This window comes from Ceratotherium simum, chromosome 20 (assembly GCF_057802395.1).
Source record: "Ceratotherium simum simum isolate JZ-2026a chromosome 20, ASM5780239v1, whole genome shotgun sequence".
In the NCBI taxonomy this organism is placed as follows: domain Eukaryota; kingdom Metazoa; phylum Chordata; class Mammalia; order Perissodactyla; family Rhinocerotidae; genus Ceratotherium; species Ceratotherium simum.
Genome location: NC_141919.1, coordinates 34,450,495 through 34,466,393, shown reverse-complemented (window position 1 = coordinate 34,466,393; position 15,899 = coordinate 34,450,495). Strand labels below are relative to the sequence as shown.

At 34.3% G+C, this 15,899-nt stretch overlaps 1 protein-coding gene across 3 annotated transcripts in view; it reads left to right on the top strand.

Moving 5' to 3' along the window:
* NFIB (nuclear factor I B) overlaps positions 1–15,899 on the top strand; it is a 222,303-nt gene that overhangs the window by 163,778 nt on the left and 42,626 nt on the right. For all 3 annotated transcript variants that reach the window (XM_004436794.3, XM_004436793.3, XM_087444600.1), the window contains exon 6: positions 1,211–1,329. In XM_004436794.3, the coding sequence (XP_004436851.1) occupies positions 1,211–1,329 (119 nt within the window). The remainder of the gene's footprint in view (positions 1–1,210; positions 1,330–15,899) is intronic.

The following is a 15,899-nucleotide window of genomic DNA, read 5'->3' as shown; positions in this document are numbered from 1 at the left end:
GTCTCCCCACTTGTAAAAAAGGAAGGATTGATCTATGTGTATGACTTCTGAGGTCAATTCCAACTCTGAAGTCCTTTACATTTATTATCACTGCATAAACTTAATTCAGAAGATATCTTTTTCTAGTTTTTAGCTGCATAGATGTGAATGAGAAATTTTTTTAAATTGAAGGAAAAAATATCCATTTTCATAGTTCTAATTAACTGTTTAATAGGGTATTGGTGGGGATATATGAAAGAATTATGTTAAGCAATATGGCGTGTGCCATAAAAGTCTGCTCTAAATATTTGCTTTTCTTCCTAATTGAGATGAGCCATGTTTTCTCTATTACAATGTACTATTTTAAAAGTATACCGTTTGGTTTGATATGGCAATGGCCTGTTTTTCGTGCTTGATCTTAAGCATAAAGGATCAATAACCCAACTTTTAAGGAAAAGGTAAAGAAGAATATATGAAATAGTTTAAAATCAGTGAAGTACTGTTAAATTTTTTAATATTATTAATTATAGGGTTGCTAATAATAATTGCTGTTTAATAAGTATCTTCTAAATGCCAGCCACTTAACTAAGAGCTTTACATTTAATAACTCATTTAATCCTCTCAAACATTCTCCTTTGAACTAGGTTTTATTATTTCCATTTTACAGATGATTAAACTGAGTTTAGAAAGGTTAAGGAGCTGACTGTTCAGAAGTAGCAAGTGGCCTAGTCAAGATTTGATGCTGGGCCACCCTGACTCCAAAGCTTGTGTTCACTGTCCCCCATTACCTCATCATTGAGTTACTGTGAAGGGATTACATTGTTAATGGCAAATGCTATGCAAATGAACATTATTAATATTGATAACAATTATCAATAAGAGTCAGGCACAATCTTAACAGTTTTAAAATTAGTACTCATCACGTTAAGAATTCACTTTTTATTACTGAAGTTTCTTTGGAAATACATTTCAAAGGTAAATATAATAAACACCATATTTGTTAGGCAGGTACAGGTATAATACGGTATAACAAATGGTCTCTACAGCTAAAAATATTTGCTACTCCTGTTGATGTCTTGAATACTCACCATTATTTCAACATGATTCTAAGATACTGTTACTTGTGTTTATGGAAGTTTCCACAGTAAGAATCTTCTCAAATTATGTATTATCATATGCTACACATCTTCCCTGAAATCCCCTTAATACAGCTATTGTCATATTTTAACAGCAAAAGACCCAAAACTATATCCATAGATGAAAATATGGAACCAAGTCCTACAGGAGACTTTTATCCCTCTCCGAATTCACCAGCTGCTGGAAGTCGAACATGGCATGAAAGAGATCAAGGTGAGGAGTAAGGAGATGCCTCTGTGGACATTAGAATAAAATGTTGGCTTATTTCGTAAGTTTCATTTAGTCAAGATTTTATAATTGAAGCAATATAGATTATATTTTCTTTGTGAAGTGATTATAGAAAAATTTTTAAGATTTTTAAAATTTTTAAGATAACAGACTAGTCAAATGTTGTCAAAGTTAAGTTACAAAAATCCCATATTTTAAATTTTTATTGGACTCTTTCAGACAAAATGATCTTTTAGAACCCACAATTATGGATGTGCCTGATTATGGTCTGTCTACATGAGTTAGTTGGATTACAGCAGAACCACAGGTTCCGATTCGATTAGATCAGCTTGCTCCTGCATATGGGGTGTTTCAGGGAGGAGCCAGACTCAAAGCAGTTTGCAGGCCAGCTACTGCAAGTTCCCGTTTAGAGAAAGCCATAATTCCTTTCAGAAGTAGGTATAATATAAACAGTAAATAAGAGTGTACCGCAAGAAACTTTGTGCCTGAGTCAGTCTAGTTATGCTTTCTAGGTAAAGCTATGACCCAGTTGCTGGGCAGCTTTGGGGGAAAATATAACTTTAAGAAATAGGTATTATTTGGCTCTCTGACTTCAGATAGCTCTTTTTTATTCTGAAAGTCTATTATTAGATTAAGTATATTTCATCAGACATACTCACGCCTTTTTGTCACAATTAGAGGGAGATAATTAAGCATAGAAATAGAAAAATTAGCTAACTGCAATTTTTGTTGGTATTTGTGCGTGTGTGCAACAGTGTATATCGGCAGCATAAAAATGTATTCGAAAATTGTTTTTTACATCAAGTTCTGCGTTTTATTAAAAATGTAAAATAAGAGAGCTCTTTATCAGTGGTTTTCAGCCCATGACTTGAGTGTGTGCATCTGAGGGTTGGAGTGTAGTGAGTAATCTCAGGAGACAAATAACTGAAGCTTAGCAGTTAAAGCCAAAATCAGTTCCTTGTTCAGGGCTCTTTTTTTTTTGCTGCTCCAAATTTCTATACCGAGTGCCCCAGGGTTTAAAAAACAGTGAAAACATCTTCATGGAGGATTTGGACTTGGAGCCAGGTGGGTCTCCTTTAGCATGCGGACATTTTAACTAGTAAAGAAGGAGACAGTGTGGGCAGAGCCAAAGCATAGTCAGGTGCTGAGGTGGGGAAGTAAGTTTCAGAATGGCCGTGTGTGCCAGGTGCCTGGGCACTGTGTGTGTGGGAGATGACAGGGCTCATTCTAAGGAAGGACTTGAAAGTCAGCTGGAGAGTGTTGGCTCTAAGGACACCTTTCGCAATCTGTTCTTCAGGCAGTCGACAAAATCATCTTTATAAAACATCATAACGTCTATCACTCCCCTGCTGCAGATCCTTCAGGAGCTTCCCATTCCTCTTAGGAGAAAATCAGAACTCCCTCATATGACCAAGAGTCCCTGTTTCTTGTCTGACCTCTGCGCTCCAGCCTCAGTGGGTGCTGACTATGACTGTTTCTCCTTCTTGCACTTGAGCCCCCTCCTTTGTTTAGATTTGGGAATGTAAAACCCACGACCTCCATGTAAGCTGTGTCCCCTGGAATGCTCCTCTTCTAAGTCTTTATCTGGCAAGTTCTTTGTCATCTTTCAGGTTCCAGCCTAAATTGAGGATGAAATCAGGTCTTACTGTGTTTCTCCCTTGACATCTGGTATTCTTCTTCATGGTACTCATATCATGTATTTATTTATGGGATTAGTTGTCTAAATCTGCCTACACTATAAGTTCAGGGGCTTTATCTGTTTGGGTTACTACTGTAACCAACACCTAGTAACCGTGCACAACACTTGGTGCATAGTAGGTGCACAATAAATATTTGCTGGATAAATGAACCATTGATAGGCAGAACACCAGTCTCATTAGTGAAGGCAAGAAATAATACGGACTTTCACGAAACTTGCAGAAGAATAAAAACAAAACCCTCAACCTTTTGTATTTTATTGCTTGTTTTACTGACATTGTCAGTTTATTCTAAACAAAGCCATATTTTCCCTGTCAGAAAATTATTCTGGAAAAGATTGTAATGGTAATAATAATAACATTGTGAATGTGTAGGAATGGTTGTGTTGTTCAGAAGTGTAGGTGTTTTTTATTATAGAGGATGTCACTTTGTAAGAATTGATTCCTCTTGCAGCCTATTGAATAAAGCCAATCTCAAATCATATTGTAAAACATTTTTGAAAAGTAGAAGGGAAACTGTCATTCTTTCTCTTTGTAAAATCATTGTATTGTCTTGGTGATTTTCTTTTGTCAAGATGACTAGAATTATTGGAGAAGTCTGTAAAGGCATATTATGTTAAGAGTAAGGAAGAATGATCCATTCTCAAGTGTGCTTAAAAAAAACTCTGTCACTTTAATTCTGAAGACCCTGAAGACTTTGTAATGTGCACAATAAGCCATTGTAGGAAGAAGACTTCAACTACAATGAAAAAATGAGGGCAGTACAGTACTATCTTTATAAATTTGCTAAGCCAAATGCAGTCCTTTTGTTCTTAGACAATTGCTTTTTTTTAAATTTGCAAAATAAAATGCCCCATGGTTGTTCTCGTCCATCTTCAAATGTTCGTTAGACACACTTGCCTGTCGTGAGGGAGTTTTCTAAAGGGCATATTGAGTACCACTCGATATTTGTAATGTCTATAGTGTGTCCTGTACTTGCTTCTCCCACAAAGCCTGCACCAACTGGTACTCAGTAACTACTCATTGGTTGATTAAAATACATTTGTGTTTATAATTGGCAGAAATGTTTAAAATTTACTATTAATTATTTCCTGGGTATGCCCTATTCTGTTAGTGTTAACTTTGCATTAAAATCTACTCTTGCCATAGCCCTTAGCAAAACTGATTTTTGAAATATGAGAATCAAAGATAACAAAATTCTGGACAATATGTGACATTCTGCTTTCCCTCATAATCTGAAATGCCAGCCTAAACCATTGAGATTTATTCCAAGTAGGCAAAAATAAAGGATATAATATGACCAAATTATTATACTTATTTTATTTTTTAAAATTAGGCAAAATTTTAATCCAAAATCTAGATTCATGAAATGACAAATATTCATGTAATTTTTAATAATTTAATGAAAAAAGTGTTTTTATTTCAGCATATTAGAAGCATAACTAATTATATCTTTGTGTCTTTTTAAAACACAAATAAGTAACAATTTCCTGATCATAAAAGAATTGTATTTTTTAATTTTGCAGACTATAGACATGAACATTTTAAAATTAATATTAAGAGTGTTAAAAATTTGGTAGGAATCTATATAATTTGCTTAAATTTCTTCTGATGAATAGTGATGGGAATTAAATTTGTCAGTATCTACATTATGTAATATTTATATTTTTACTTTATGTTCTTTTATACATAGAGAAGGGAAGGAAAAAGAAAAAAGAAATACGGGCGATTAACAGGGCTATATAGCCACTGTTACTTTACTTTCCTAGATTTCAGAATATTTTTCTTTTAGTCTCTTCTATGAATTCCCTTGTCTGAAACTTCTGACTACCTCTACCTCTATTGAAAACTTTCTTTTGTGGATAATGTTTTCCATCATTTTAGATTTAAGTGGTTAAATTAACAGAACCAGGTTACCTTATCAATGCGCAGGCTGAAAATTTCCTTTATCCCAGTTCTTACTCCCCAAAAATTCTATCTGAGATCTTGTCTACCTTGGTTTTTTTCCACCTGAGTCAATTCAGAGACTCCATTCCTAATTGAAGTACTCAAAAGAGTCATCCTTTGTAACTTCTGATAAGAGGAAAATTGAGAGACAGGTCTTGGTGTTTCCTCTAAATCAAACTACTTTTGTGAGAACAAATACTAGTTGTTTTTCAATGCCCAGGACTTTAACAGACTAATAATGCTAATAATTATGCTTGAACATTTGAAATAATTTTTCATCAATATCACTTTGCCACTGCCATTCTAATAGTTGCTGATTCATCTAAGTCTGAATATAAAACTCCTAAAACACTACTTAATAGACATTTAGTGAAATGGTAAATATATTTGTAATATACAGCTGGGGTTTCTAAATGGAAAATTTTAACTGCTTCTCAGTGTGATGAGTATTTAAACAACTTATAATCTTAGATAAAATGTAAATTCAATAAGACATTTTATGCAGTAAAATTTTATTAATTCCTACACATTTAGAATTTGAGATAATTGGACTCAATTAACATTTATCAAATGCCTATTACTTGCCAGGAATTCTTCTAGGCATTGGGCACAGAAATATTAATAAATTAAATTTTCAGCCCTTGACCTACTGAACAGAAAAAAACTTTTACTGTTTATGAAGAAAGGTGCTTCACAGAGAATAAATAATGTAAACCAGATTATGAGGGGACTGTTTCCATATGTAAGAACTAGCTTACTTTTAAGCACTATGAGAAGGAAATCTGTACAAAAATCAATAAATTGGTATGTTAGCAAAAACTGGCACTACTTAGTGGTGTATTGGTATGTAGTTACAATTTTAAGAGTAGTTTAAAAATTTATACTGGACTCTGAAATAGGCAATATTTAGACATTGTGTTCTGGTTGCTGTAGGAACTAAAAAATGACACAAAAAATTATTTTAAATTTACAGTTCTGTCATTTAAATAAGTCTGTTCAGCTAGTCTTTTTGAAGTTTTAATGTATTTCCAAGCCCTAGAGATTTATTTGTGATAATTTTGCAGATGTTCTCATTAGTAATATAGTCTTAAATGTTGTGCTAAATTTCAGTTTGCATTTTATAGAGTTCTGTAAGGATATAGTATTAAATATCCAATGAATTAAGCAAAAGGGCTCAAGGGAACACTGGAGGCTAGAGAGTAAGAATGCCAGCTTAGTGTCATGAGTTCAATAAAGTATAGGAAATAAATAATAGTAAGTAAGAGAATGGTAACATACTAATAGAACAGAATCAGAGACCAGCACTTCTTAATGTGACTTTAAGGACTGTTAATAGATATACTAGATACAAGAGCTTTCAACTAAGTTTGGAAACGTCTATTTTAACAAAAATTTAAACTTTTTTTCATTCATAAATGAATTTGTAGAATATTTAATATACTGCTGTGTGCCAAGAATGTAAATATCCAGGAATGGATATTGACTGAATATGTTTATTAAGTTTCTGATTTCAGAACCTTTTTTTTCCATCCAAGAATCTATGGGGAGGATTAACCCCTAGGTCCAAACTTTGGAAAACAGTGCTCTAACCCAGGCTGCAATCTGACAAATGATGGAATCTCGAGATTTCTGTAGAGCTGTGGCTGCTGAGTGAGCGAGCAGCTTTCCCAAATAGCTGAGTCATTACTCTCGGGGAGACATTAACATTAAGTGAAGTCCTAGAAAATGGCAGGACAAACAGCTGAGTTATCTTCCTGGAAGAGTTTATAAGCTCCCTTTGGGGACTTGATAGAACACCAACAATTCCTTACATTCCTAACGTTTGTATCACAAGGATTAAGTGTCGGATGTTTAAATGTCAAATTTTGAAGCAGACAGAATCAAACACGCAAGTGCTTTTGATGGATAAATGGGAAGAGATGGTTTGAATTTAATATTTGAGCACAATTTGTAAGTTTCTTTGTTTAGCTTCTTATCGAAAGTACCAAAAGTCAAGAATGTACAGTTCTTACAGAGCTTTGGCGTGACCCTCCGTATACCATCGTACCATCGGAGAGCAAACTCGCGGGATGCCTCCGCTGTAGTGTATTTTTTTTTTTTTTTTATAATTTTATTTATTTATTTTTCCCCCAAAGCCCCAGTAGATAGTTGTATGTCATAGCTGCACATCCTTCTAGTTGCTGTATGTGGGACGCGGCCCCAGCATGGCCGGAGAAGCGGTGCGTCGGTGCGCGCCCGGCATCCAAACCCGGGCCGCCAGCAGCAGAGCGCGCGCACTCAACCGCTAAGCCACGGGGCCGGCCCATGCCGTAGTGTATTTCATTCTAAGCAGCTACACTGCTGTGGTTGGAAAATCACAACATGAGCATCTTTTAAACAGATAGGAAGACAATATATTGTCGGCGAAGGCTTTCCTCAGAATTCCTCACTTTGCCTGCTAATTAATGGATATTTGTGCTCCTTTCATGCGTTCTAATCAGGAAGAGTAATGTGAATGGGGCAAACCTGGGAGCGTGTTAGAGGGGTCAATACTACTTAATACGGGAAAGTTAAGCTCATATTTCTGTGCTCTGGGGACTTAATGATTTGAAAATATAACATTTTGCTGAAAAACCACCATGGATAATTAGTTTGAAAAAATAACGACTTGCTGTTGAATACTGTCTCCAGATTGATGGAACACAGCCGAAAATAGGAAAGTGGAAAACCTATGAGAGACAGTGCACTTCAGTACATTAGTGTGCTCTGCAAAGTTTCTTGGAGTGGTAAAAGGTTTTATTTTGCATCCTTTTAGGCGTTGATTTCATGTTTAAATTTATTTTGAAGTAGTTTGGAAAGCTGGTTTCTTTTGAGTTATCATGCTACTAATATCGTATAAAGTAAGAAATTGCTTTTTCAGGGATAGATGGTAGATTATTAGATCTATTAGAACCCTTAGCAAGATGTAGTTCAAGCTCCTGATTTTACAGCTAAGCAATCTTAGGATCAGAGAGGCTGTCTTGTCCAAAGTGTCCAGATAATAGCAGAGACTGTCTTCTCTTTCAAAGGATGATTTTTTTTTCTGTTGTCTGACAATCCACCTAGAGAATCAATATGCAAACTTACCTAGGTAGAGAGAAAGGGACTAGGAGCATTCGAACACTGCTTAACCAGTCTTGCAGATGGACGGTTTTCCCAGGGAGTTCATGGAAGATTCTGTTAGAAACTTGTAGAACTAGAATGGGAGAATAGAGGTGAATTTATGAGTTTTCAGGATTCTGAAGAATTGTCAAAACACAATTTTGAGATGGTAAAATGTATATCTTCTTTTTAAAAACTCAGACTCTTAATATTAGTGCTATTAAAAGTTTTTGAACTAAAAAAAATGGAGATATGAGTGCTCTTGATGGATAAATGTGGAAAAGAGCTGATTTGAATTGAATGTTTAAGCATGATTTTTTAAAGTTTTGCAAAGCTTTTTGTTATGGAAAATGTCAAAAGTAGAGAAATTCATAAAGTGAACCACCATGTACCATTACTCAGCTTTAGCTGTTATCAATATTTTGCCAATCTTATTGCATTTAATATCTCCCAGTTTTTTGAAATATTTTAAAGTAAATCCCGGATATCATGTCATTTCACTTGTAAATACTTCTAAGTGTTTCTAAGAGACAATGACTTTTTTAAACACAGCCACGATATCATTATCAATTTAACATATATAACCATAATTCCTTAATATCATCTAATATATAATTCATATTCAAATTCCTCAGAATATCTTATAGATTGTTTTGTTTAAATGAAGATCGAAAACAGTCCACATACCATATTTGTATTTTCAGCCTCTTTTTAACCTATAATAGTTATATTAACTATTTTTCTATATCAATTATTTTTATATTAACTCCTTTTTTTATATCATTTATTTATTGAAGAAACCACATGAATTTAAAATGTTTGTTCAGCAAATGTGTATAAATGAGGAAAACCAGACCTTCCTTCCATTTGTGACTACCATTTATTGACTACTTACTACCTTTCAGGTCTGGGTTAAGACTTTACATATATTTTTGCTTTTCAACTGTGTTAAAAAACCCATTTTACATCTCATTAAACTGATCACTACAGTGGTTAGGAAATTTGACATAGATCCCACAGATAATAAGTAGCAGAGGTAGAATGGGAGCCCTGGTCCGTTTAGCTGTGGAACCCATGCTCATTATTACTACATACACTGCTTTCCAAACAAGGCATTGTGATGGTATATTTATGATTTTGCAAACTAGTTACAAAGCCTCTATTACAGTATTTTTTTTTTCTCTAACACATGAAACTTCAATACAGATAAATGCACGTAATTTCTGGAGGGTTCATGGCTGCCAGGGGTTCATGAGCGCAGTCCTTGGGCTAGACTCAGGTTAGGAATCTCTTTCCATTTAATAATAAAATATTATTAATAAATAGTCCTAAGGTTTAGAATGTCTTTAGTAGAGGTGTGTGACACATCCAGTTTAAAATGAGCTATATATGTCAAAATATAAAAATTAATTATATGTTTATTGTCATATATATTTTTTTCTTTTAGTTCTGTTCTAGTTTTTTTACCTGCTGCCTAGAGCACTATAATGGTGATCAGGAAATTGTAAACACTTGGTTGGCCTCAGACAAATCACTTAATTTCAGTAAACGTGGAGTTTTCTCATCTGTAAAATAACCAAGTTGGATAATAAGATTCCTTTGTGTTCTAACATTCTAGATGTTAAATTAATTGGAATCAAAGAACTCGTAGATCTTGAGTACTTAAGTCCGTAAGCTTTCATTAACATAGATCTTTTTGAAAATTCAGAAAAATTTCCCTTTCTTAAATTATTTTTTAAATGTTTATTTTATATATTCTCACTGAATAACACAATAATAGGGCTATTTATGTGCTTGGAGGCACCATATGTTTGCCTTATACCTGAGGAATGTGCAGTTCTTACAAGTACATGTCCTGTCCTGCACCATTCTGGTACAACAAATGATTGATAGAGATTGAGTTATTATAACAGAAGCTTGTTATGGGATCTGTGTCTCCTACTTTGAAAATAAATGACTCAGCCAGACGGCAACATTTATTTTCTCTAAATGACTAGGGATGTAGCAATAGGAGACCATTATCCTGTGACAATATTCTGTTTCATTGACATTATCTCACAAATGTAATTGGTCCATTACTAAATAGAGGTTTTGTTACTGATCAATTTCACGTGATTTCTAAAGCCATTAGGATAATAAATATGCCATCATAGTAATTTCATTGACAGAATGTTCTTTTTTTTTTCATTTACATTTGTTAGAGGAAAAATATAGATTTAGGTTGAACTTAAACACTGCAATTTATACCAGTTTTGACTACTTTTCCATTAAGAGAAATGGAATATTGTGCAGAGTAATCATATTTGTATTGAGCTGCCGAACTGACGACCTTAAAATTTTCATGATTTTTTCTCTACCACACTAAACCACATCAAATCATAATTGTTCCTAAGCAATTAGTTTACTACCTCAGTTTAATGATTTTATTTGAAATAAGTTCCAGATCATTTCTAGGACTTTCCTGTAAATCCACTAAAGTAACACATCAGTTAAATAAACCCTAACCATTACCAGCCTGGATAATAACAGCATTAGTAACAGCAGAAACCTTGAGATGTCTTGTAGCATAAATGTTTCTAAATACATGGCTTTTCCCCAAATGTTCTCCTCTAAAAACTCATCTATAATCTTGTTAGATTAGAACTCTTCCAGTATCTTTCTGACTTTTACAGTTAAGGTTATGGTATTGATTTTATTTTATAGTGCATGGCTCTCAGATGCTTAACACTAATAAGCCTCTATAGCCAAGAGGTTTTCCCCAGAGGCGTGGTGAAGAGCAGCTCCTTACCTATGCCAATGTTTAATAAGTGACTAAAATATACGGCAAATCCTGCGTAATTGTTTGGTGTTTTTCCTCCTTTCAAATTAGGTTCTCTGACATTATACAAGACACTTTATCACTGTCTGTCTGTTAAAATGAAATTGCTTAATGGACAAAAGCATTTTGAAGTGTTTTTAAAAAGCAGTTTTCATGTATTCAGTATTCACTCTTTTAGCACTGTTGTTCATTATTCAAAGGATTTTTTTTTAATGTCTCAAGAAGGTGTTTGTGAACTTCAAAGGGGTTTGAGCTTTAACTTTGTATTGGGTGTAGGTGTAGCCTGGAGACTTTTTTTTATAGAGATGTGATAAATGGAGACTTGTAGTAACATGCTACTTACTGTGCTTGGGTTGAAATATACTACAGAGAGAGACTTAAACTATCACAAAATGTTTTCAGTTGCTGAAGAATACAGTAATATGCTCAAGTGTAGTTAAGATTAAATAACTCAGTGCTTAAAGTAAGAATTTTCATTTACTTAAGAAAACTACCATATTTCTTCCTTTAAAAAAGAACTGATTTCATTTCAAAAAAAATTGAGAAGTCTAATTGAAGATATCTTATCTCCTCTTAATGTAGCTTGCCGTTTTTCCAGAGTTATTTTAGACTGTGATAAATGTAAATATATATATATGGAGATACTTTCTTAACATGGCAGCTAATTATTTTTTGAATCATCTGGCATCATCATTAAACTACTGTAGTGGGATTAAGTCCATATGCCTTGTCATAACATTCAGAGCTTTTTGTTAACTTGGAGTGTGTGGGAAGGACTTATTCACATTTGCCACACAATCATAAAATTTTACATCTAGAGGAATCCTTAGAAACAGATATGCACATATTCTCTTTTCTTCGCTTGTATTCTCAAAAATACATTGTTGTGCCTTTCGCCAACTAAATTGCAAATGTTACGTTTAAGCATTTCGTTTTACATTTTGGCAACATCCAATACCTAAGACCAATGAGGCATTTCCTTCTTAAAGGGTAATGTTTGGCACAGTAACAAGATCCAGTATTGTCCACTCATCATTGGGAACTGTTTATAATATTCTGTGAAGCTACAGGCAGTATTTTTCCCCAAAAAATATGTATTTTATCATTTTTATTATAAAAGTAAAAAATATTTGTGGGCGATTTGCAAAAACAAAGTATCAAATATAAATAAGAAAATAAAAATTGCCTGTAATCCTATCACACAGAGATAACTCATGTTACTATTAGACTATATGATGTACCAGTCTATTTTCTATGTATTTTTTCTATACATTTCCTCTACATCCTATTTCTATGTATTTTTTGCACTAAATTGGGCTCATATAATATATGCTGTTTTGTAAAATTTTTTTTGTCTTTCATTTATAATATAATGGCATTTTATCATGTCATTCAATTTCTGCTTTATAATGGCTGCAAATAGGCCACCCTGTGACTATACTATAAATTTTTAAATGTCTATTCTACTCATGGATGTTTAGTTTCCAAGTTTTTATATAATAAATAAAGATACGGTGAACATCATTGCATGCACGTCTTTGTGCTTAAATCTGATTATTTTGCTCCTGTCTAGTTCTATTCACTGTCCGTGGTACATAGCATACTGCCTGGCACTGAGTCACCAAGTAGATGCTCAATGAAATTCTGTTAAAGGAATAAATACATTCCTACTGTAGAATTAATGAGTTAAATGTTATGTCCATTTCTAAGGCTTTAAATAAATATTGGTACAGAATCCAGAAAGGTCTTATCAATTTACATTTCCACTTGCAGTGCCTTAGTGGTTTGTTCAACTCCACTGTCATATCCATAATATTTAAATGTAGTACAAGGCTCTATAACCAATTTCGAAGCATGTCCTCTGAAGTGTATTTAAAGAACGGTGTCTCTATGGCCTTGTGTCTCTACCATGCACCTCTTTTTTGTCATTTATATTTCATTTAAACCATCAGGTATCACATCCCATCTTTTCTCCCCATAAGCCGGATAGCTCCATTTTATTGTGAAGGAAACAGGGAAATGGAGATGGTACCTGATGGATTGTGCAAAGCTTTCAAGTAAAGGCATAGACTACTTGGTCTCTGTCCTTTCTTCCTCCTCCAGAACACACTCCCTCAGGGCACTTCCCCACCATCAGCCCTTTATCTGTAAGTAAAACTTGTTAAAGATCCCCATGGGTCTCCACAGGGAAACTATAGAAATAAATACATGAAAACTTTGGGCTGGGATCTTCTGCGCTTGATAATTGCAGTATTTTACATAACATTTATACAGTTATAAATAACCTGTAAACTTTCCTCTCCTCACCATGATTCACCCCAAGGCAAAAACAGAAGAAGAGAATCCTTGGTCTCTTTTAGCATTCAGTTGGCAGAGTCAACTTCCCTGCCTTCTCCTTGTCCTCTGGGCACAGGGCCCAAGCTGTTTCCTTGTCTCAGGACGACTCTGGATTTATAGCCTGAAGTAAAAGTATCAGATTTCTGGCTCCTGAACTCATCCCACACACTAGAATTGTTAGCCTCTCATTTATTATAAATAGCATTATTATTTTATACAGACAGTTCATCCTTTTTCTTGTTTTCCTCCAGCTTCCACCCCAACATTTTAATGGAAAGCAGAAATTCCCCAGTTTAGCAGGCGTTTGTCTTTCACTTTCACTTTTTTGTGTTGCTTGACGTGGTTTCAGTGGAGTAATGGATGTGTTGACCACCTTTGCCTCCATCCAACAATGAGTTTGGTCTCTGAAGAGATTTTCTATAGCCACAGTTTTGGTAAATCTATAAAACTCTTTTAAAAATCTATAAAAGTGTAAAACCTGTAAAAAATAAAGAAATCTGGAAAATTCTAAGGGGTATTAACTTAGTAAGATTTGTCCATATAATATAATCTTGTCAAATCCCAGGCCTTGTACTCTCTCTAAGCTCCAAGTTCCCACACATGCACTTTTTCTCGTTGGTCTGTATCATGCTCATACCAAAAGCTCCCAGTTAACACAAGTTCCCCTACTGTTTTCATTGCACCTTGAGTTTTCCTCTGCAAAAAAAGAATTCTCTTAACATCTGTTCAGCAGCTTAATAATGTAAAAAATTAAAAAGACATTTTTAACAATAGTAGCTTTTTAAGCACTTAGTAAGAAAACATACCTTAATGTTAAATATTGGAAAATAAAAGAAGCCAGCAAATGATGACTTGTACCTAGAGGGCTCATTTAGACTTTCTCACGAGTATGGCATGTAAATAAGAAAGACGACTTAGGAATATTTAAAAGGATTGGACTTTTAAAAGATTTTGAGGCAATTTGCTTGTTTGTTAACTAGATAGAAATATATTTTTCTAAATCGCAGGAAAGGCACAGTTAATATGTTTTAATTTAGTGTTATGCTATGCCGAAAATAATAGCTTCCGGAAATTCAAGAATTCTTGTGTGGTCTTACATATTGATTTGAAATAGTTGCAAACTGTAAGTGTCATTATAGGATAGGAAATCTTTGTACAAAAGAATAGAAATAGGAAAATTTTGTACAAAAAAGAAAATGATGTGTTTTCTATGTAGGTGATAGAAATCTGATTTGTAACCTTAATCTACTCACGCACATTGGAAAAGCTAACATATTGCTCTACTATATGTGAGGAAGGAGCAGGTGTCCCAGACAGGCAGGTGTTAAGGTGGCTGTTTGAGCTTGCCCTAGATCAGTAGTTGACTTCAAGGAAGTTCTACTAACAGGTGGCTAACTGATTGGAGTGCCATGTGACATTTATCCCGGGAGCGACTTGGATGACAGGCTGCTACAGACTGAGGAAGGGGTCTTTGCTTTGATGAAGAAATTGCCAAAACTCATGTCTCATTAGTGTTTCCTAAGGTTCTTTGGAAGTGAACAACAGTTTAATTAAGGGCTGACGTAAACACGTTTCTGCACACTTTCCCTGCAGCATTTTATCACATTAGAATTGATCAAAATTGTTGCCTTGGGCTGACTTGAACAGATATACATCTGGAGCGCCATTTGTGCAAGCTGCCGATGAGTCGAGTACATACGCTGTGTTTCACAGCAACGCTCTTCCTTTGTAGATGAAATTACCTTGTTGGGAGATGAGTTGATCTAATTCCTTATTTGCTTAAGCCTCTATCTCTCTGAAGTGATGCTGTGAAATGAATGACACATCAGGGCTTAGGATGTATATATGTCACAGTGCCAAAAAAAATTATTGTAGAGCTAGTAAAAATTATGCGGTAATTTGATTTTGCAAAATAGTTCTTTAAAGGTATGTGTAAGTCTAAATGAACCAACTTACCTTATATGAGTAGCCTAGTTGAATTTTTTCTTACATGGGGATCTTTTATTATATATTTAACTATACAGTTGGTTTCTAAAGCCATAATTATGGTCTAATTATAAATCTAAACATAGGTATAGACACTGGAGAATAACACTATCAATGTGACTGTTTTTTCTTTTTTTTAGAGTAGCCTCTCTAATCTTCTGTCATTAAAAAGAATCCTTTCCACAGTCTAATATTATCACAATTGCAATTATTTATTAGTGTCTGTCTTCTCTGCTGAAGTATACACATCACCAGGACAGGAAGCTGGTGGTCTTGTTTAACATCTTGAACTTTATGCCTTGCCCTAGCTTCTCACACTTACTGGAAACTCAGTGACTGATTTTGTTTTCTCTCTCTACTTTACGTTCAATTACTTCTCGTCTGGTGGTATCTATTCATGCGCCATACATTTTAAGATATACTATGATAATTTCGCTTATCCTACCCTACTAGCTATCATTTCTTGCTTCTTTCACGTGTAAGAGATTCTAAAATAAACTGTCTAGGCACAATGCTTGCTCTCTCCTTCATCTACCTTCTTTCAATCCTAGATTTTTAAAAATTCTCTTCCTGAGTAGCATGTTCTTCCAGTCTCTATGTAATATCATTTCCATAGGAGGTAAGCCATTAGTCAACTTAAAAAAAAAGTA